At 44.4% G+C, this 22,553-nt stretch overlaps 1 protein-coding gene and 1 non-coding gene across 2 annotated transcripts; both read left to right on the forward strand.

Annotated features, from left to right (window-relative positions):
* Positions 1–17,983: 17,983 nt before the first annotated feature.
* LOC120970024 (U2 spliceosomal RNA) lies at positions 17,984–18,179 on the forward strand. The gene has a single exon (XR_005764795.1). It is a non-coding gene; the product is annotated as a U2 spliceosomal RNA (small nuclear RNA).
* A 292-nt stretch (positions 18,180–18,471) lies between these two features.
* Positions 18,472–22,545, forward strand: LOC109761896 (small ribosomal subunit protein mL103 (rPPR7)). Its single transcript, XM_045231649.2, has 3 exons — positions 18,472–20,027; positions 21,498–21,625; positions 22,069–22,545. Exon 1 carries the CDS (start codon positions 18,642–18,644, stop codon positions 19,977–19,979), a length of 1,338 nt encoding a protein of 445 aa, XP_045087584.1. The 5' UTR covers positions 18,472–18,641; the 3' UTR covers positions 19,980–20,027; positions 21,498–21,625; positions 22,069–22,545.
* Positions 22,546–22,553: the final 8 nt, after the last annotated feature.

The following is a 22,553-nucleotide window of genomic DNA, read 5'->3' on the forward strand; positions in this document are numbered from 1 at the left end:
TTTGACACTAATCCGGATGACTCTGAGTAGTAGACCGGATTCGTATAGTAGAGCAGTTACTTGAAATGGCTCCAAGTAGCGCGTGGTAGCATCCACAAGATGACATAGATACTCGTAAAGCACACACGGATCTGAAAGGTTCAGACCCGTTGACTAAATAACCTCTCTCACAAGCATAACATGATCAAACCAGAACTCATTGAGTGTTAATCACATAGAGATGTGAACTAGATTGTTGACTCTAGTAAACTCTTTGGATGTTGGTCACATGGTGATGTGGACTAGATTATTGACTCTAGTGCAAGTGGGAGACTGTTGGAAATATGCCCTAGAGGCAATAATAAATTGGTTATTATTATATTTCCTTGTTCACGATAATCGTTTATTATCCATGCTAGAATTGTATTGATAGGAAACTCAGATACATGTGTGGATACATAGACAACACCATGTCCCTAGTAAGCCTGTAGTTGACTAGCTCGTTGATCAATAGATGGTTACGGTTTCCTGACCATGGACATTGGATGTCGTTGATAACGGGATCACATCATTAGGAGAATGATGTGATGGACGAGACCCAATCCTAAGCCTAGCACAAGATCGTGTAGTTCGTTTGCTCAGAGCTTTTCTAATGTCAAGTATCAGTTCCTTAGACCATGAGATTGTGCAACTCCCGGATACCGTAGGAATGCTTTGGGTCTACCAAACGTCACAACGTAACTGGGTGGCTATAAAGGTGCTCTACAGGTATCTCCGAAAGTGTCTGTTGGGTTGGCACGAATCGAGACTGGGATTTGTCACTCTGTGTAAACGGAGAGGTATCTCTGGGCCCACTCGGTAGGACATCATCATAATGTGCACAATGTGACCAAGGAGTTGATCACGGGATGATGTGAGTTACGGAACGAGTAAAGAGACTTGCCGGTAACGAGATTGAACAAGGTATCGGGATACCGACGATCGAATCTCGGGCAAGTAACATACTGATAGACAAAGGGAATTGTATACGGGATTGATTGAATCCCCGACATCGTGGTTCATCCGATGAGATCATCGTGGAACATGTGGGAGCCAACATGGGTATCCAGATCCCGCTGTTGGTTATTGGCCGGAGAACGTCTCGGTCATGTCTGCATGGTTCCCGAACCCGTAGGGTCTACACACTTAAGGTTCGGTGACGCTAGGGTTATAGAGAAAGTATGTACATGGTTACCGAATGTTGTTCGGAGTCCCGGATGAGATCCCGGACGTCACGAGGAGTTTTGGAATGGTCCGGAGGTAAAGATTTATATATGGGAAGTCCTGTTTTGGTCACCGGAAAAGTTTCGGGTGATATCGGTAATGTACCGGGACCACCGGGAGGGTCCCGGGGGTCCACCAAGTGGGGCCACCAACCCCAGAAGGCTGCGTGGGCCAAGAGTGGGAGGGGACCAGCCCCAGGTGGGCTGGTGCACCCCCCCCCCACCAAGGCCCAAGGCGCATGGGAGAGTGGGAGGGGGCAAACCCTAGGTCCAGATGGGCCTTAAGGCCCACCCTAGTGGCGCCCCCCCTCTCCCCCCTCTTGGCCGCCACCCTAGATGGGATTGGGGCTGCCGCCACCCCTGGGGAGGGAACCCTAGGTGGGGGCGCAGCCCTCCCTCTCCCCCTATATATAGTGGAGGCAAAGGGGCAGCCCAACACACGAGAACGTCTCTCTTTCGGCGCAACCCTACCCCTCTCCCTCCTCCTCCTCTCCCGCGGTGCTTGGCGAAGCCCTGCGGGATTGCCATGCTCCTCCATCACCACCACCCCGTCGTGCTGCTGCTGGATGGAGTCTTCCCCAACCTCTCCCTCTCACCTTGCTGGATCAAGGCGTGGGAGACGTCACAAGGCTGCACGTGTGTTGAACGCGGAGGCACCGTTCTTCGGTGCTTAGATCGGAATCAACCGCGATCTGAATCGCTACGAGTACGACTCCTTCATCTGCGTTCTTGCAACGCTTCCGCATCGCGATCTACAATGGTATGTAGATGCACTCCCCTTCCCCTCGTTGCTAGATTACTCCATAGATTGATCTTGGTGATGCGTAGAAAATTTTGAATTTCTGCTACATTCCCCAACAATTGATTTTTGTAATAAGGACAATAAAAAACAGCAAGGTAGCAATTGATAAAACGGAGCACAAATGGTATTGCAATGCTTTAAAATGAGGCCTAGGGCCCGTACTTTCACTAGTGCAATCTCTCAACAATGCTAATATAATTGGATCATATAACCATCCCTCAACGTGCGATGAAGAATCACTCCGAAGTTCCTATCTAGCGGAGAACATAAGAAGAAATCGTTTGTATGGTACGAAACCACCTCGAAGCTATTCTTTCCGATCGATCTATCCAAGAGTTCGTACTAAAATAACACCAAATAATTTCAGATTCATAATACTCAATCCAACACAAAGAACCTCAAAGAGTGCCCCAAGATTTCTACCGGAGAAACAAAGATAAGAATGTGCATCAACCCCTATGCGTAGATTACCCCAATGTCACCTCGGGAATCTGCGAGTTGAGTGCCAAAACATATATCAAGTGAATCAAAATAATACCCCATTGTCACCACGGGTATTCATATGCAAGACATATATCACGTGCTCCCAAATCCATAAAAGTATTCAATCCGATAAAACGAAATCTTAAAGGGAAAACTCAATTCATCACAACAAGATAGAGAGGGGGAAACACCATATGATCCAACTATATTAACAAAGCCACCGATACATCAAGATCGTGCCATCAAGAACACGAGCGAGAGAGAGAGAGAGAGAGAGAGATTAAACACATAGCTACTGGTACAAACCCTCAGCCCCGAGGGTCGACTACTCCCTCCTCATCATGGTGGCCGCCGGGATGATGAAGATGGCCACCAGTGATGATTTCCCCCTCCGGCGGAGTGCCGGAACGGGGTCTAGATTGGTTTTTCGTGGCTACAGAGGCTTGTGGCGGCGAAACTTCTGATCTAGGGTTACCACGAGGGTTTTTGGAATATTTGACGATTTATAGGGCGAAGGGGGGGTACGGAAGGCCACCGAGGATGTCTTCTGGTCCGTAAAAAATCCACAAAAAGTTTCGCTGTGTTTGGACTCCATTTGATATTGATTTCTTGTGATGTAATAAAACAAGCAAAAACACCAACTGGCACTGGGCACTGGGCACTGGGTCAATAGGTTAGTCCCAAAAAATGATATAAAGTTGCTATAAAATGATTGTAAAACATCCAAGAATGATAATATAACAGCATGAATACTTCATAAATTATAGATACGTTGGAGACGTATCATTATGTTGTTGTCCTTTGGTGCCCATCATATGAGCGCCCGTGTGGATCACACCATAGGGTTAGTTGTATGTTGATAGGACTATGTATTGGAGGGCAAGGGTGACAGCAGCTTCAGCCTAGCATAGAAATTGATGCATACGGGGTTGAAGGGGGACTAATATATCTTAAGGCTATGGTTAGGTTTTACCTTAATGAATCACAGTAGTTATGGATGCTTGCTGGATTTCCAATCATAAGTGCATAGAATTACAAGTAAGGGATGACATTCTAGAAGTGGCCTCTCCCACATAAAACTTGCTATCGGTCTAGTAACGCAGTCAATTGCTTAGGGACAATTCCGCAACTCCTTCCTCCACTTTTCCACACTTGTTAAACTAACTTAATTGTTTCTTTATCTAAACATCCCCTAGTTTTTATTTTCGTTCTCTTTATTATCTTGCAAACCTATCCTACAACACCTACAAAGTACTTCCAATTTCATACTTGTTCTAGGTAAAGCGAACGTTAAGCGTGCGTAGAGTTGTATCGGTGGTCGATAAAACTTGAGGGAATATTTGTTCTACCTTTAGCTCCTCGTTGGGTTCGACACTCTTACTTATCGAAAGAGGCTACAACTGATCCCCTATACTTGTGGGTTATCAAGACCTTTTTCTGGCGCCGTGGCCGGGGAGCAATAGCGTGGGGTGAATATTCTCGTGTGTGCTTGTTTGCTTTATCACTAAGTAGATTTTATTTCCTGTTCTAAGTTGTTCTCTATCTTTAGTTATGGATATGGAACACGAAATACCAAAAAAATTAGGTGTACTGGCTACTCAAGGAGATGGGGAACCTCCTAAAACCCTCGATGCTCGCTATGTGGAAAATATTAAACACTACTTTGATAATCCTGAGAAAACACCATTCAACTTGATAATGGGAGACATGTTGGATCAACGTGAATACTTTAGGGTTTATCGCTTGATTCAAAAAAGAAAACTCTTATGGGATCAAATTCATATGTTGCATTGGTATGCTCGGAATCTATGCTTGAGATATGATTATACTTGTTGCTCTAGGATGAAGGCTACACACCTTCCCTTTTCATGTAAATTTAATGATAATGAAACCTTGGCTTCTTATGCTAATGGTATATATAATTACTATGATGTGGAACAAATAGAAGAATTTGTTGCTTTTAAGGGTGCTTATGAAATTGAATCTTTGTTTGAAAAGTGTGAAAATTTTGATGATGATGTTTATAGACCTGAAAATTATGGTATACTTAAATATTGCTATGTGAATTATGAATATAATGCCGATATTAACGAGTTTATTGAGAAAGTCTATGCTATCCAAGAAGAGGCTAATATTTTGCAGGAATCTATGGAAGAAGAAATTTATGTCACTGTGGGCTCATTAGATGAAAAAGATGAGGAGGAGAGCGAAGAACAAAAGGAGGAAGATCAGATTGATCACCCATGCCCACCTTCTAATGAGAGTAACTCTCTATCCCATACATTGTTTAATTTCCCTTCGTGCTTACCGAAGGATGATTGCTATGATCCCTTGGCTTTGTTTGAAATATCCCATTTTGATGAAATTGATGCTTGCTATGCTTGTGGCCATGATGCCAATATGAATGATGCTTATGGAGATGAACTTGCTATAGTTCCTTATGTTAAGAATGAAATTGTTGCTATTGCACCCACGCATGATAGTCCTATTATCTTTTTGAATTCTCCCAACTACACTATATTGGAGAAGTTAGCGCTTATTAAGGACTATATTAATGGGTTGCGTTCTACTATTGCACATGATGATTTCGATAAATATAATATGCATGTGCTTGCTGCTCCTACTTGCAATTATTATGAGAGAAGAACTACATCTCCGCCTCTCAATACGATAAAATTGCAAGAAACTGTTTATACTATGCACTGGCCTTTACTTTGTGTGCCTGAATTGTTCTTTTATGACATACCGATGCATAGGAAGAGAGTTAGACTTCGTTATTTCATGATATATGTTTCTTTGTGCTCACTACTAAATTACAAATCATTGTTAATTAAAATTGGCTTTGATATACCTTGGGATCCGGGTGGATCAATTACTTGAGCAGTTTATGCCTAGCTTAATGGCTTTAAAAAAAGCTCTGCCAGGGAGACAACTCGGAAGTTTTAGAGAGTCATTTATTTTTGTTGTCTGCTTTTATAAAGTTTAAAAACAAAAATAAATAAAGTGGGGAACCTAAAAAATTTCAAAAAGAGAAGTGAAAGTAAGAAAGACGAGCACCGTTGAAGTGGGGAGCTCCTTGAACTTTGTTCATGCCCATGGAAACTTTGCAAACCTTGATTATAGAAACTTTTCAAAAAAAATAATTATCCCCTCATACAAATCCATTGTATTATAAAAATAATGTGCCAAGATTTGCCTTTAGGATGATTAGATTGCTTGTTTGGTATGTGTAGTGCAAAAACAGAAACTTTGGCTGTAGTGCATGAATTTACATTTTTTACTGGAATGTCAAAAGTTTCTGAAATTTTTACAAAGTAATGTTATACAAATTGTTTATTTTGTCCTCATTTTTTAGATTTTTTGGAGTTACAGAAGTATGGTGAATGTTCATATTACTACAGACTGTCCTGTTTAAGACAGATTCTATTTTTGATGCATTGTTTTGCTAGTTTAGATGAAACTATCAATTTTATCAAAGGTATAAGCCATAGAGAAGTTATAATACAGTAGCTACAATGAAAAAATAAAATATTAATGGGTTTGTAACAGTATTTGAAGTGGTGATTTGCTTTATTATACTAACAGATCTTTGTGTGATTGAAGTTTTCAAGTTTTGGGTGAGATCACGATGGATGAAGGAACAAGGAGTGGCAAGAGACTAAGCTTGGGGATGCCAGAGGCACCCCAAGGTAATATTCAAGGACTCGCAAGCAACTAAGCTTGGGGATGCCCCGGAAGGCATCCCCTCTTCCTTCTAACAACCATCGGTAATTTTACTTGGAGCTATATTTTTATTCACGGGGCATCCCCTCTTTCTTCTAACGACCATCGATAATTTTACTTGGAGCTATACTTTTATTCATCACATGATATGCGCAAATTCTTGGAGCGTCTTTTGTGTTTATTTTTCCTTCTTATTTTATGCACCATGCTGGTATGAGATAGTCCTTGGTTGATTTATAGAATGCTTCATGCACTTCACTTATATCTTTTGAGTATGGCTTTATAGAATGCTTCATGTGCTTCACTTATATCATTTGAAGTTTGGATTGCCTGTTTCTCTACACATAGAAAACCGCCATTTGTAGAATGCTCTTTTGCTTCACTTATATTTGTTAGAGCGTGGGCATATCTTTTGTAGAAATAATTAAACTCTCTTGCTTCACTTATATCTATTTAGAGTTAACATGAATTGGTCATTCACATGGTTAGTCATAAAATCCTACATAAAAACTTGTAGATCACTGAATATGATATGTTTGATTCCTTGCAATAGTTTTGCGATATAAAGATGGTGATATTAGAGTCATACTAGTGAGTAATTGTGGATTGGTAGAAATACTTGTGTTAAGGTTTGTGATTCCCGAAGCATGCACGTATGGTGAACCGTTATGTGATGAAGTCGGAGCATGATTTAATTTTTTATTGTCTTCCTTATGGGTGGCGGTCAGGGACAAGCGATGGTCTTTTCCTACCAATCTATCCCCCTAGGGGCATGCGTATTAGTACTTTGCTTCGATGGCTAATAATTTTTTGCAATAAGTATGTGAGTTCTTTATGATTAATGTTGAGTCCATGGATTATACGCACTCTCACCCTTCCACCATTGCTAGCCTCCTTGGTACCGTGCATTGCCCTTTCTCACCTCGAGAGTTGGTGCAAACTTCGCCGGTGCATCCAAACCCCATGATATGATACGCTCTATCACACATAAGCCTCATTATATCTTCCTCAAAACAACCATCATACCTACCTATTATGGCATTTCCATAGCCATTCTGAGATATATTGCCATGCAACTTCCACCGTTTCATTTATTATGACACGCACCATCATTGTCATATTGCTTTGCATGATCGTAAGATAGCTAGCATGATATTTTCATGGCTTGTCCGTTTTTTGATATCTTTGCTATGCTAGATCATTGCACATCCTGGTACACTACCAGAGGCATTCATATAGTCATCATGTATCAATTTTATCGAGTTGTAAGTAAATAAAAGTGTGATGATCATCATTATTAGAGCATTGCCCCAATGAGGAAAGGATGATGGAGGCCATGATTCCCTCACATCGGGATGAGACTTCGGACTTACAAAAATAAAAAGAGGCCAAAGAGCCAAAAAAGAGGCCAAAGAGCCCAAAATAAAAAAAATGAGAGAGGAAGAGAGAAAGGGCACTATCCTTTTACCACACTTGTGCTTCAGACTAGCACCATGTTTTTCATATAGAGAGTCTCTTGAGTTATGACTTTCATATACTAGTGGGATTTTTTCATTATAGAACTTGGCTTGTATATTCTGATGATGGGCTTCCTCAAATGCCCAAGGTCTTCATGAGCAAGCAAGTTGGATGCATACCCACTTAGTTTCATTTGTGAGCTTTCATACACTTATAGCTCTAGTGCATCCGTTGCATGGCAATCCCTACTCACTTGCATGGATATCAATTGATGGGCATCTCCATAGCCCATTAATTTGCCTAGTTGATGTGAGACTTTCTCCTTTTTGTCTTCTCCTCACAACTACCATATTCTATTCCACCTATAATGCTATATCCATGGCTCACGCTCATGTATTGCGTGAAAGTCGAAAAGGCTTGAGAAAATTAAAAGTATGAAACAATTGCTTGGCTTGTCATCGGGGTTGTGCATGATAAAATACTTTGTGTGATGAAGATGGAGCATAGCCAGACTATATGATTTTGCAGGGATAACTTTCTTTGGTCATGTTATTTTGTGAAGACATTATTGCTTTACTAGTATGCTTGAAGTATTATTATCTTAATGTCAAATGATAGACAACTGCTTTGAATCACCCGTGTCTTAATATTCATGCCATGATTAGATTATATGATCAAGATTATGCTAGGTAGCATTCCACATCAAAAATTATCTTTTATATCATTTACCTACTCGAGAACAAGCAGAAATTAAGTATCTACTTCTCATTATCAGTCTTTAGACCACTCTTAGTTGCACATACAATGGTTTCAATACTTGGTTTACTCTCCTTTTTTGCAAAAAGGCGCAACGAGTCATGACCACTCTAACTTGCATGGTTCCAATACTTGGTTTGCTATCGCTTTCTTGCGCCAGGGGCGGAACAGGTCCTCTAATACTCCAATGACCATATGGTATGTGTGATAAGCAACTTCAGTCTCAAATTAGGTATAATGATTAGGAACCTCCCTCTCCTCTCTCTTGTGCCCCTCCCCCCTCGCGGTGACCCAGAGGCTCAACCCTAGCCACCAGGCAGGCCCCCTCTTCTCCAGCTCTCCTCCTAGCTGCCCTCGGTAAGTGTCGCCAGGCTAAGCCCGCGTGGCGCTGGTGGCGGCGTGGTCTTCTCTTCCTTTCGCTCGACCGGTGGGGAGGGGTGGCGAGATCTACGGAGGCTAGGCCGGTGTAGCGTGCGGCGGCCAAGGGGCGGAGCGGTGGGGGGCTTCCCTGGCTGCGCAACATGATGGCGACGCTCGTGGAGCTCTGTGTTGGGCTGCTCCGCTAGCCTTAAGCATCAACCTAAAGATGGTGGCCTTTGCTCTTGTTCCACACCCGCCCCGCCAGCCCCGATGACGGCGTCCTCCGGGTGCTGGTGGTGGTTGGGGTGGTGGGCGCTCCAGATCTGGATTGGGGGGATCTCTTGGCCGGTGAAGGCGGCATCGTGATCCTTCCCTTGCTCTCCACCTCCGTGTCCCATGTGAAAGACCCAAAATCTCCTGGATTGGGTGGTGACGGCGCTCCGGCGTCGTTTTCTTCCTGAATACGCTGCTGTTGGCCGGTAGGCGGCATGCACTTTGTCGGAGATGATGTTGTGGTCAAGGGATTGGCTTCGCGAGGTGGGGTCATCGTACTTGTCATCCTTCCCTGGCCACCGACTGGGACTGGGTATGCATGCCCGGGGGTGAGCAGCTCTGTCTACCGACAACGTGGCATTCTATAATCCCGGAGAGAGAGAGAGCATGGGGGCCTCTTTGGAGGTGGAGGCGGATGGCGGGCCCGCAGTGGTGGCGTGTGGAAGGTGATAGTGTGTGGTCGTCCTCTGGCGGCGAGTCGCTCCCTTGGCTTTGCCTTCTCATTGGCATGATGTGGACTAGCATCGTGTATCTTTGTCGTTTACCTCATTTTCTTTTCTGTTCTTTGTGTTGTTTGCTCGGTTGTATGTTGTGGTGGTTGCTTTAAAATACAAAGCAGGGAAAACCCTTTTTCTTCAAATTAGGTATAATGATTAAAGTTGTTAAGTAAAAAAAAGCAGAGTCCAATGTGTATGACAACACTATCCTCCTGGCGATCTTGCAACGCAGAATACCCCAATCGGGAGGTGATGTATTGATGTTCTTTGGTCCGTGGCAGCGAAGCATGCTGCATGCACTCCCCCTGTCATCTTTGTGCTGGAGTTTTGTCTATTTTGAGCCTAGCCAATAGCAGTTTTAGAAATTCCTAATAAATCCTAGAGGCCCACGCAGCCCATTCGTGCAAGGCAAGAGGTGGAACTAAAGTTTAGTCCCACATTGCTAGTTTAGAGGGAGTTGGACCTCTTTATAAGGGAGGCTCTTTCTCCACATGTATGAGGATGAGAACAAGAGAGACATCCACGCGCGCTCCTCCTCCGCCGCCCGCCTCTCCACGCCACGCCTCGACGCGGGTTGCGGGAATGAGCCGAGCCGATGTCTAAATTTTTGCCATGCACAACGGGTATACGAAAGGTCACGCTGAGCTCTCGGCGCAGCCTCTCGCCTCCTTCTCTTGCACCTATAAAAGGGAGGTCGCTCCTCTCAGAGAGACGTACCAGAAGATACTCTTCCTCTTGCCACAAAGTTCCCGAGCTTCCATGAGACAGTAGGCCTCCGAAACTCCACCTCTTTGAGTCCTGTACGTGTTCTTCCTCTTTCTATTGGAGGCCCTGCTACAGTTCCTTGTTCTAGTGTTTGCCCTAGATATATTAGACTCTGTTTCATATATGCAACTTGCTATACTGTCTGTTCTAGATGTGTTTAGTTATAGTCCATATATGAAGATGATGTTTGCCTTCTCTTTGTCAAATCGCATGACTTGTTTTATCACTACTATACTAGTCGTGCTTTATCTAGTATTTCTTTTAATAAAATCATTCGGTAAATTGCTCATATTTCCAACAATCCAAAAACCTTATTATAGGCAATTTACCCCAAGTGGTTTTGCTGCTTCCATGAGACCTCGTATGTTTGAGGGTATCCACTATAAGAGGTGGCGCGTGAGAGTAGTCTTATGGTTTCAAATCATGAGTTGCTATGACGCCACTCTTGGCAAACCTGAAGGGGAGCATGATGCCCAACAGGAACAGGCTTTTCAGAAAATGGATACTCTGTTTAAGGCTGCTCTCTTGAGTGTTCTTGGTGAGAACATAGTTGATGCGTATGCATCAATTGATAATGGAAAAGATATGTGGGACGCACTCGAGGCCAAGTTTGGGGTCTCGGATGCTGGCACTGAGCTGTACATCATGGAGCAATTCTATGATTACAGGATGACTGAAGAGCGCTCCGTGGTTGAGCAAGCTCATGAGATACAGTCATTTGCTAGAGAACTTGAGCAGTTCAATTGTATGCTACCGGACAAGTTTGTTGCCGGAGGTATCATCACTAAGCTTCCTCCTTCATGGAGGAACTTTGCTACCTTACTGAAGCATAAGAGACAGGAGTTTTCCGTTCCGGATCTCATTGGTACTCTTGATGTGGAAGAAAAGGCGAGAGCAAAGGACACACGTGCTCGAGGTATTGAGGGAGGATCTAGTGCCAATCTGGTACAGAAGCAGAACTTTCAGCCCCACAAGTTCAAGAACAAGGGCAAGTTTGATGGTAAAGCAAAGTTTGATGGGAAGAACAAGGCTGTGCAGCACAAGAACTTCAAGAAGAAGAATGACAAGAAGAAAGGTGTTTGTCATGTGTGTGGGGATCCTGATCATTGGGCTCCAAGTTGCCCTAATCGCTATGACAAGCGTCATCCTGGGAAAGGCGGCAAGACCACTAATGTTGTCATTGGAGACACTGACATGAAGGATGATGGGTATGGTATATTTCCCACTATTCTTTCAGTATGTCATTCTCCTGATTGGTTGATTGACACGGGTGCTAATGTGCATGTATGCGGTGATATTTCCATGTTTTCATCTTATCAGACCGCAGGGACTTCAACCGTGCTGATGGGCAACGGTTCAAGTGCTTCTGTTCGTGGTGTTGGCACGGTCGATCTGAAGTTTACTTCGGGGAAGATCGCGCGGCTGAAGAACGTGCATTATGTCCCCTCCTTCAATAAAAAATCTTGTTAGCGATCTCTTCTGTGTAGAGATGGCTACAAGCTTGTCTTTGAGTCGAATAAATTTGTAATATCCAAGTATGGAACCTTTTTTGGTAAAGGCTATGAGTCAGGAGGCATATTTCGTTTATCCTTATCACACGTTTGCAATAAAGTTGTTAATCATATTTGCTACACTAGTGAATCAAATGTGTGGCATTCACGTCTTTGTCATGTTAACTTTGGTTGCATGTCGCGACTAGCCAAATTGAACTTAATCCCTAGTTTCACCACTGTCAAGGGATCTAAGTGTCAAGTTTGTGTGCAAGCTAAGCAACCTCGTAAGTCTCACACGACTGCGGAAACGAGAAATCTTGCACCACTAGAACTCATACATTCAGATCTATGTGAAATGAATGGTGTTTTGACAAAAGGTGGAAAGAAATATTTCATGACGTTAATTGACGACTCCACTAGATACTGCCGTGTGTATCTTCTAAAATCTAAGGAGGAGGCTTTGAAATTTTTCAAGATCTATAAAGCTGAAGTGGAAAACCAACTTGATCGGAAAATCAAGAGGCTTAGGTCCGACCGTGGTGGAGAGTATTTTTCCAATGAATTTGATGCTTTTTGTGCGGAACATGGTATAATCCATGAGAGGACGCCTCCCTATTCACCTTAGTCAAATGGGGTGTCCAAAAGAAAGAACCGTACTCTAACAGATTTGGTTAACGCCATGTTAGACACATCGGGTCTCTCCAAGGCATGGTGGGGGGAGGCGATATTGACTGCATGTCCTGTCCTAAACCGAGTTCCCACAAAGAATAAAGAAATAACTCCATTCGAGGAATGGGAGAAGAAAAGATTAAAACTCTCTTATCTATGAACCTGGGGTTGTTTGGCGAAAGTCAATGGGCCAATTCCAAAGAAGCGCAAGCTTGGACCAAAGACTGTGGATTGTGTTTTCCTAGGATATGCTTTTCATAGCATTGGTTATAGAATCTTGGTTGTAAAATCTGAGGTACCTGACATGCATGTCGGTACGATCATGGAGTCGAATGATGCGACTTTCTTTGAAGATATCTTTCCAATGAAGGATATGGCTACCTCATCTAATCAGGAGATGCCTAGTTCATCGAATCAGGAACCAGTTACAATTACCGAACCTACCATTTCGATGGAACACTTTGGAAATCCTGTGGAGGAGAACAATAAAGTTCCTACTAGGAGCAAGAGACAGGGGACTGCAAAGTCCTTTGGTGAGATTTTCTTGTGTATCTCATAGATGACACTCCCAGTTCTATTTCAGAGGCCTATGCATCTGAAGATGCGGACTACTGGAAGGAAGCGGTTCGTAGCGAGATGGATTCCATCTTGGCGAATGAAACTTGGGAGATAACTGATCGTCCTTATGGGTGCAAACCTATAGGATGCAAATGGGTATTCAAGAAGAAGCTTAGGCCTGATGGTACTATTGAAAAGTACAAGCCTCGGCTCGTGGCTAAGGGTTATACCCAAAAGGAAGGTGAAGACTTCTTTGATACTTACTCACCTGTGGCTCGACTGACCACTATTCGAGTTCTACTTTCACTAGCTGCCTCACATTGTCTTCTCGTTCATCAAATGGATGTTAAGACCGCTTTCCTAAATGGAGAGTTGGACGAGGAAATTTATATGGAACAACCAGATGGGTTTGTACTAGATGGTCAGGAAGGAAAAGTGTGCAAGTTGCTGAAGTCTTTGTATGGACTCAAGCAAGCACCCAAACAGTGGCATGAGAAGTTTGAAAGAACTTTAACAGCTGCAGGCTTTGTTGTAAACGAAGCTGATAAATGTGTGTACTATCGCCATGGTGGGGGCGAGTGAGTTATCCTTTGCTTGTATGTTGATGACATACTGATTTTCGGATGAAATCTGAATGTTATTAACGAGGTCAAGGATTTCCTATCTCGCTGTTTTGAGATGAAGGATTTAGGAGTGGCTGATGTCATTCTAAACATCAAGTTGTTGAGAGACGATGATGGTGGGATTACATTGCTTCAATCTCACTATGTGGAAATGATCTTGAGTCGCTTTGGCTATAGTGACTGCAAGCCCTCTCCAACACCATATGATGCAAGTGTGTTACTTCGGAAGAATCGAAGAATTGCTAGAGATCAATTGAAATTTTCTCAGATTATTGGCTCGCTTATGTACTTAGCAAGTGCTACAAGACCTGACATCTCTTTTGCTGTTAGCAAACTGAGTCGGTTTGTCTCAAAACCAGGAGATGTGCATTGGAAAGCTCTAGAGAGAGTTTTGCGTTATTTAAAAGGCACTGCGAATTATGGAATTCACTACACCGGGCACCCAAAGGTGCTTGAAGGGTATAGTGACTCAAACTGGATCTCAGATGCTGATGAGATAAAGGCCACGAGCGGATATGTATTCACTCGTGGAGGTGGCGCTGTCTCTTAGAAGTCTTGCAAGCAGACCATCTTAACGACGTCAACAATGGAAGCAGAACTCACAGCACTAGATACAACTACGGTCGAAGCAGATTGGCTTCGTCGGCTCTTTAATGACTTGCCAGTTGTTGAGAAACCTGTACCAGGTATCCTTGTGAACTGCGACAATCAAACTGTAATCACGAAAGTGAGCAGCTCAAAGGATAACATGAAGTCATCAAGACACGTTCAGAGAAGGTTAAAGTCTGTCAGGAAAATGAGAAACTCCGGAGTTATTGCATTGGATTATATCCAAACGTCTAAAAATCTGGCAGATCCTTTCACTAAGGGTCTATCACATAATGTGATAGATAATGCATCGAGGGAGATGGGTATGAGACCCACAATATGAGTTGTTCACAGTGGTAACCTAGTCTATGTGATCGGAGATCCCGTGAATTAGATGTGGAAGACAAGCTGTTGGTCAACTGAGAGGAGAGTATCCTTACTATTAACAATACCACTCCATGAAGATGCAATACTCTCATAATCTGCATGGTAGGTTGATGTATATCTTAATGTGTTCTAAGTGGCTCATTGAAGCAGAGATGTCGTCCTGCAGAACATCTTTTGAAGAACGCACCTATATGAGTCTGATTGTTAAACGTCGCAATCTATGAGAGTAGGGTTCTCTCTAGTAAACTCATGAAAGGTCTCGGAGTATGACGCATAAGCTCCACCCGCAGGGAAGACCCACGGGAGCCACGTATCGGTCAAGGTTTTATGTGAAGCTAGATTCGCAGAAAACTTGCAGTTCAAGGCCTAGTTGACTGTTCAAGTTGCTTACTAGTGTAGCATAAAGGGTGGAAGTTCAACTTAACAGTCTCCACTGCAGTACCGGTATATAAAACAGTGTTTTGGAACCAAAGGGAAATTTTGTGTGCCTCTGGGATCTGATGGGGGATTGCTGAAATTTTGTCTATTTTGAGCCTAGCCCAATAGCAGTTTCAGAAATTTCAAATAAATCTTAGAGGCCCACGCATCCCATTCTGCAAGGCAAGAGGTGGAACTAAAGTTTAGTCCCACATTGCTAGTTTAGAGGGAGTTGGACCTCTTTATAAGGGAGGCTCTTTCTTCACATGTATGAGGATGAGAACAAGAGAGACATCCACGCGCGCTCCTCCTCCTCCGCCCGCCTCGCCACGCCACGCCACGCCTCGACGCGCCGCGCCACGGGAATGAGCCGAGCCGATGTCTAAATTTTTGCCACGCACGACGGGTATACGAAAGGTCACGCGAAAGCTGAAACGTTTTGCTGTAGTGGAGATTGAATACGAACGACGCACCTCTTCGCCTGCTGCCTATTCGTTTCGTCTCCCTCATTCCCTTCAGCTCCCGGCGCAACCTCTCGCCTCCTTCTCTTGCGCCTATAAAAGGGAGGTCGCTTCTCTCAGAGAGACGTACCAGAAGATACTCTTCCTCTCGTCACAAAGTTCCTGAACACTTCGCTGCTGCTACGATCTTCCCCATCCCGGCTTGCGGCGTGCACCACAGGTCGGGACAGTAGGCCTCCGAAACTCCACATCTTTGAGTCCTGTACGGGAGAAGAGTGATAAGGTTTTTGGGGAGCGCTCAGCGCGACTTCTGACTTCATCGTCACGGACGCCCCGGACTCCGACGACTACTTCCCCGACGACGATTTCTTCCCCGACGTCGACAACCTCCTCAACGACATGGCTGGCGAGGACACTGACCCCAAGTCCAACGCTTCTGCTGCTGCTGTCCCGTACGTGTTCTTCCTCTTTCTATTGGAGGCCCTGCTATAGTTCCTTGCTCTAGTGTTTGCCCTATATATGTTAGACTCTGTTTCATATATGCAACTTGCTATACTGTCTGTTCTAGATGTGTTTAGTTATAGTTCATATATGAAGACGATGTTTACCTTCTCTTTGTCAAATCGCATGACTTATTTTATCACTGCTATACTAGTCATGCTTTATCTAATATTTTTGTTAATAAAATCATTTGATAAATTGCTCATATTTCCAACAATTTGTACACACAGGACCAACAGCAGCACGTGTAGAGAAACAAGGCCAGTCTTCTCTTCCGAAGCTGATGGCTGATTTTGTCCGATCTAAGATGGAATACACCTGCACCGCATCATGAGTTCATGATTCTTCTGTCTACCATCGATGTACGCACAAGTCAGTAGGCACCCTGCATGTGGGTTTGCCCGTCTCCATGCCGCGTAGGCTGGACGGAATGGCAGAAAAATATGCAATTTTGGAAAGGCACGGTCATTCTGTATTTCTCTTTTTTTTTTCATAATGTCCATACCGAAGTATTTTATTCACTAGCCTGCTCGCACTGCCTCCGTATCCATCACAGTTTTTCTTCTTCTTTTATTTGTTATTTTTTCTTGATGGATGATCTTTTTCAGTCCAGCCAGGGAAAAAGATTTTTCTTTTTTTAGGATAGGGAAAAAAGGAAAAAGAAAATAGAACAGAGACCAGATGGGCTTCAACTCTAACCTGATTCAGACCACTGGGCTCTCAAATTGGGCCCAGCCGCCAGGCAACAAAGCAGCGCCCGCGTCCCCGTGCCGCGTAGACTGGAGCGGGACAGAAGAGCGAAATCACTAATTAAGGAGTACTCGTTGCAAAGAACACTCCACTTTCCCAGGTCGCAACAAGTGGCGCACATGCAGGGGAGTTTTCCCTTTTTTCGTAGATCCGTTTATTCAAACGTTTTATCTCTTAAACCGTGCGTCCAAATCTCGAACCGTTTTCACCATTGGATTCCTCGCGTCAAGATCTTCAAAACTAGATCCCATGTTGATAGGTTTTGACGAACTTTTTTCTTCATAAAAAAACGGACGAGAAAAAGCGGGCGAAAAAACCGAAGCGGGAGCACGGTTTTTTCCCCTTTCCGAAAGAGGCACGCCCGTGCCTCTCGCGAAATCACAACCGTGCCTTTCGTGGAAGCAAAAACCGTGACTCTTGTGGAAGGGAAAAAAACAGAAAACGCGTTTTTTCCCGTTTCCGAGAGGCACGGCCGTGACTCTCGCGAAAGCAAAACCGTGACTCACGAAAGAAAAAAAACAGAAAACGCGTATTTTTTCCCTTTCCGAGAGGCACGGCCGTGACTTTCGCGAAAGCACAACCGTGCCTCTCGCGGAAGTAAAACCGTGACTCTCACGAAAGAAAAAAAAACAGAAAACGCGTTTTGTTTTTCCCTTTCCGAGAGGCACGGCCGTGACTCTCGCGAAAGCACAACCGTGCCTCTCGCGGAAGCAAAACCGTGACTCTTGCGAAAAAAAACAGAAAACGCGTTTTTTTTCATTTCCGAAAGGCACGGCTGTGACTCTCGCTAAAGCACAACCGTGCCTCTCGCGGGAGAAAAATCGTGACTTTCGCGAAAGGAAAAAAACATGTTTTTTCGCGCAAATAAAAAAAAATCAAATTTTTTTTGATCGAAAAGCTAAGAAAGACCGGGGGAAAACCAAAACGTCGAAAAAACCCGGAAAAAACCGTTTAAAAAGCCGAAAACGCGTGCGGAAAAAAAATCCGAAGGGAGCGTCCAGAGCGCGACACATGGTGAATGGCTGAGAGCGCGCCAAGTGGCGCTGATCGTTGCGAGGCTCCCGAAGGAGCGCTCGTTAACTAGTTGCTCCCACAGAAGAGAAGGCACCTCGACTAGCGACGAGCAGCGCGGCTGGGAGGAGCTCTATATAACGACGCGTGGCTGCACAGCACAACTCATACCTTTCTCGGCCTTTTGGCTAAGATCAAGTGTAGTATCTGTTCTTATCAGTTTAATATCTGATATGTGGGCCATGTGCCTATAACAATATTAAATTTATTTTTTGTGGGAAAGGCCCACCACATTGGCTTGCCAATGGGGCCCTCGTGTGTCGCCCAGGCGTTCCACTGCTGCCTGGGCCCGGCGCACCCCAACCAAATCGAATTTCAAATTTGTTTCAAACTGATGATTGTTTTCTGTTTCTCATTAAACCGATAACAAAGTTATTTCGATGGCTGTGCTTAGAATTGCTTCAATAATCACGATAAACATAACGCACTGCCTGAAGAATATGACGACCCAGCTGTCCATTCGGCCCGTTGTCAATCGGAATGCTGGGCCTAGGCCCAATAATCAGCCCATGGTCCGGGTAAGTTGCGGGCTTTTCTGCTCGTGGGCTTTAGCGAGCGAGTCCATTCGACTGCCCGGTGGGTCGCGCCTCCACGCAGCCATCGTGGTGGAAGTAACTCTCGCCTCCAGTACCACCCCCCGCCTCCGCCCCCGACCATGGCAGCCTCCACGCCGCCGTCCTAATTAACAGCCACTCGCCCGACCTACCTCGAGACCCAGCTCCCCCCCGCACTGGCCGCGACCCGCCCCGGGATCGCGCGGATCAGATGCTATCCCTGGGCGCCCTCCGCAAGCTCTGCGCCGCCTTCGACGCCGTCGCGCTCACCATCATCGCCGCCGGCCTCTCCCACCCCCGCTGCCGCCCCTTCTCCGCGCGCGCGGCCCCGCCGCCGGACTTCCCCACCATCGCCTCCTGCCGAGCCGCGGTCGCGGCCTCCAAGCGCCGCCGCCAGCCCTCTTCGGCCCCCGCCGAGGCGCGGCCGGAAGGGCCCGCGGACGCCGAGGCGCCGGTGCTGGTCAGGATCAAGAGAGAGCGGGACCCGGTGCGGCTGTACGAGCTGTTCAAGGCCAATGCGGACAACCGCGTGCTGGTCGAGAACCGGTTCGCGTTCGAGGACGCGGTGGCGCGACTGGCAGGTGCTCGACGGAATGACCTCGTGGAGGAGATCCTCGAGCAGCACAAGGCGCTGCCCCAGGGAAGGCGGGAGGGATTCGTGGTCAGGATCATTGGCTTGTACGGGAGGGCCCGGATGCCGGAGCACGCTCTCCGGACGTTCCGGGAGACGGAGATGTACGGGTGCGAGCGCACGGTCAAGTCGCTCAATGCCACGATGAAGGTGCTGATGCAAGCACGGCTCTTTGATGAGGCCCTGCGGCTGTTGGACGAGGCATCACCCACATACGGGGTTGAGCTGGATGACATATCGTATAACACAGTGGTGAAGATGGCGTGCGACATGGGGGAGCTCCATGCAGCGTACCGGGTAATGCAGGAGATGGAGAAGGAAGGAGTGCGGCCAGATGTCATCACATACACGACACTGATGGCTGCGTTCTATAAGAATGGCCACCGTGAGGTTGGGGATGGCCTGTGGAACCTCATGAGGTTGAGGGGTTGCATGCCCACACTAACCAGTTACAATGTAAGGATTCAGTTCCTGATCAACAGGAGAAGGGGCTGGCAGGCAAATGATCTGGTGCGGAAAATGTATGCAGCGGGGATAACACCAGACCAGATCACATATAACTTGGTTATTAAGGGATTTTTTGTGATAGGTGAGCATGAGATGGCGAAGACAGTCTTTGGTGCAATGCATGGGAGGGGATGCAAGCCAAATGAAAGAATTTACCAGACAATGGTGCATTACCTATGTAAGCGACGGGAGTTTAATTTGGCATTCAGATTGTGCAAAGATAGCATGGAGAAGAACTGGTTTCCAAGTGTCGATACCATTCACAATCTGCTGAAAGGCCTTATGGTAATTAAAAAGGACAGGAATGCCCGAGAGATAATGAAGTTGGTTGCTGAGAGAAAACCTTCCTACTCAGTTGATGACGTGAAGGCCTTCCAAGACATATTGTCTCATGGGAAGACTGGAAGATAAGTTGACTGCTGGACGAAAAGTTTTGCTGTAAATGCACCACATGTAACTGTAAGGCTGTTGTTGACACTGTTTCATTAATTTTGTTTTTGTGGCCAAATTAAAATAAAATAGATTGAAAAGGTTTTCAGTGCTTAAATTATTCTTTGAGAGATGTCAGATAGTGGCATTTACTCAGCTGCTGAACTTGTGTAAAAAACCGCAGGAGAACCTTTACCTCCAATGAAAAATCATGATCACTCTGTCATAAACTAATGCTTCCAGATTTCTCAGACTATTCAAAATAGTTCAATATAGAGGAGTTGTTGATGAATATTGCAAAAAAAGTAGAATCAAATGTGATGTATTTCAAGTTATGTCTGGGAAAATCTAAGGTTTTTCTTTTTTATACCAGTTTCACAAAGAATAAGGTAGAAGATTGTCTACCTCTTGTTGTTTACTGTTTGTAAAGTGTTTCTCGCTTGAGATTGAGGGTTGGCATACACAATAAGCTAAAGTCATTTTGATTCTTTATTGACGAATGACGAGCCATATGAAAGTCCATGCAACATGTTTTATCTGATTGCAACTTTTGTACCTAGGGTGTTGTCTTTTGTGCAACTTTCTCGCTGTGTATCAAGTATGATTTGAATTTGTGGGATTTCCAGCTCATGGGCTGTATAAACTATGGTTGTAAACTTGAAATCATTCACTGGGGTAGTAGGTGCTGGTTGCACATGTTCTCTAATATTTTGTTTGGGGATTTTTTTTGGGGGGGGGGGGGGGGGGGGGGATAGTTATCATTTTTCTCCTGATCTTCATCAAATTAGATCCATGTTATATATTTTTAGCATATTGTTCCCACTCTGATTTTAATTACCACCGCGTTGGTTTTCTTTTTATTATTTTAGAAGGCTTCACACAAGTAATCTCAGGAGTGAGCTCTGTGTACTGTTGGTCTGACATGTAACTGAAACTGCGGCTGCTCAATATATGCGAAAAAGCCTAAAGTACCAATTTGAAATGTCTGTTCTTGAATCACAAACAAGTATTTTTCTCAGTTTGAAATGATATTTCACCTTTGATAAAAGAAAAGGGATACATCCAGGGGTGAAGACAGGCCAGGTGACCAGTGGTGTCATGTTCATGGCAATGCAGTCATCTACTCCCTCCGTTCCTAAATACTTGTCTTTCTAGGCATTTCAACAAGTGACTACATACGGAGTAAAATGAGTGAATTTACACTCTAAAATATGTCTACATACATCCGTATGTGATAGTCATTTGAAATGCCTAGAAAGACAAGTATTTAGGAACGGAGGGAGTATTACCATAAATGAACAGTAGTAAACACTTAATTTAGTGAAGGATTTGCTGTTTTAGTGTGTTGGTTTGAACCCATGCACCAAGCCAGCTACACCTCTGGATACATCAATCATGAAGCATGAACATGACAATTTGACATATATATGCCCTGTTTACTGATCCTTTCAGTTCAATGAATTATGCCAGTGATCCCTACTGCAATGGTGTCCTTTGCAGCTGCCACTTTTTCCATGCTTGATTGGAAGGAGAAGGCAACAAAGAGAATAATGAAAGTGCAGAACAATGGAAGTGGAGGGGAATGGGATCGCTTGGTCATTCAAGCAGTACTTGTTACCAGAACCATTGTAAGTACAATGTAGGAGAAAATGGTACTATTCGTAACTGAGCCGATTTGACATTTTTTTGTCACTGCACATCCCAAAAACATGATCATCTTGATATCCACTTCACAGAACTCATTGTCTCTCAGTCAAACAAAGCAAACTCAATAGGGTTCCCTTGCCCTTCCTACGGCGATCTTTCTGATTCTTGTCAATGTTAGATCTTCCTTGTCAAATATGCCGTAAATTGTAGCGGTTTCTTTATTGCCAGTCTGTCTGCTGAGTTGCACTTGATCTAACGTAAATAGAAGCATAGTTCCTCTTGGTTGCTTATTCTTAATCTAGAAATAAACCATTGATCACCCGTGCACGGTATTAATGCACATCTGGCTACCTACAGCAATGCAGTTTTTGCTCCATGACAGTAAATCAACTAGTTATCGTCTAACCTTTTCCCCTCTTCACAGGTAGACGTTGCTGGGGAGCATTTGGAGGAAAACAAGCGTATTGATCATCAATCGCAGTGAAGTGAGCTTTCTTCTGCCCAGGTTGGCAACAGATGGCGCAGATTTGCAGCTTCGTGCAAGCAGCATAGCCAACCAGAAGAGATTTATACCAACAGCGGGGTAGCATAGCCATATACTGCTACTGAGAGACACACATACACTGGTACTCCGTCTGTAAGAGCGTTTAAATTACTAAATTAATAAAAGAGCGTTTAGATTACTAAGTGTTCTAAACACTTCTATATTAGTTTACGGAGGGAGTACTACTTAGTTAGACCATGTTCATGTCACTACAACCATAAATTTACGACATTCTTTGTCCGGTTCTTCATGTAGAAAATATTCATTGACATTATGTTGTATTCTCGTTGTTTCTACTCAATCAACGTGTACGACACAGGTGGTACAATATAAAACACATGTCAGTACTGTATTCTATATACTTG

The sequence above is a fragment of the Aegilops tauschii genome, chromosome 7, assembly GCF_002575655.3.
Source record: "Aegilops tauschii subsp. strangulata cultivar AL8/78 chromosome 7, Aet v6.0, whole genome shotgun sequence".
Taxonomy (NCBI): Eukaryota; Viridiplantae; Streptophyta; class Magnoliopsida; order Poales; family Poaceae; genus Aegilops; species Aegilops tauschii.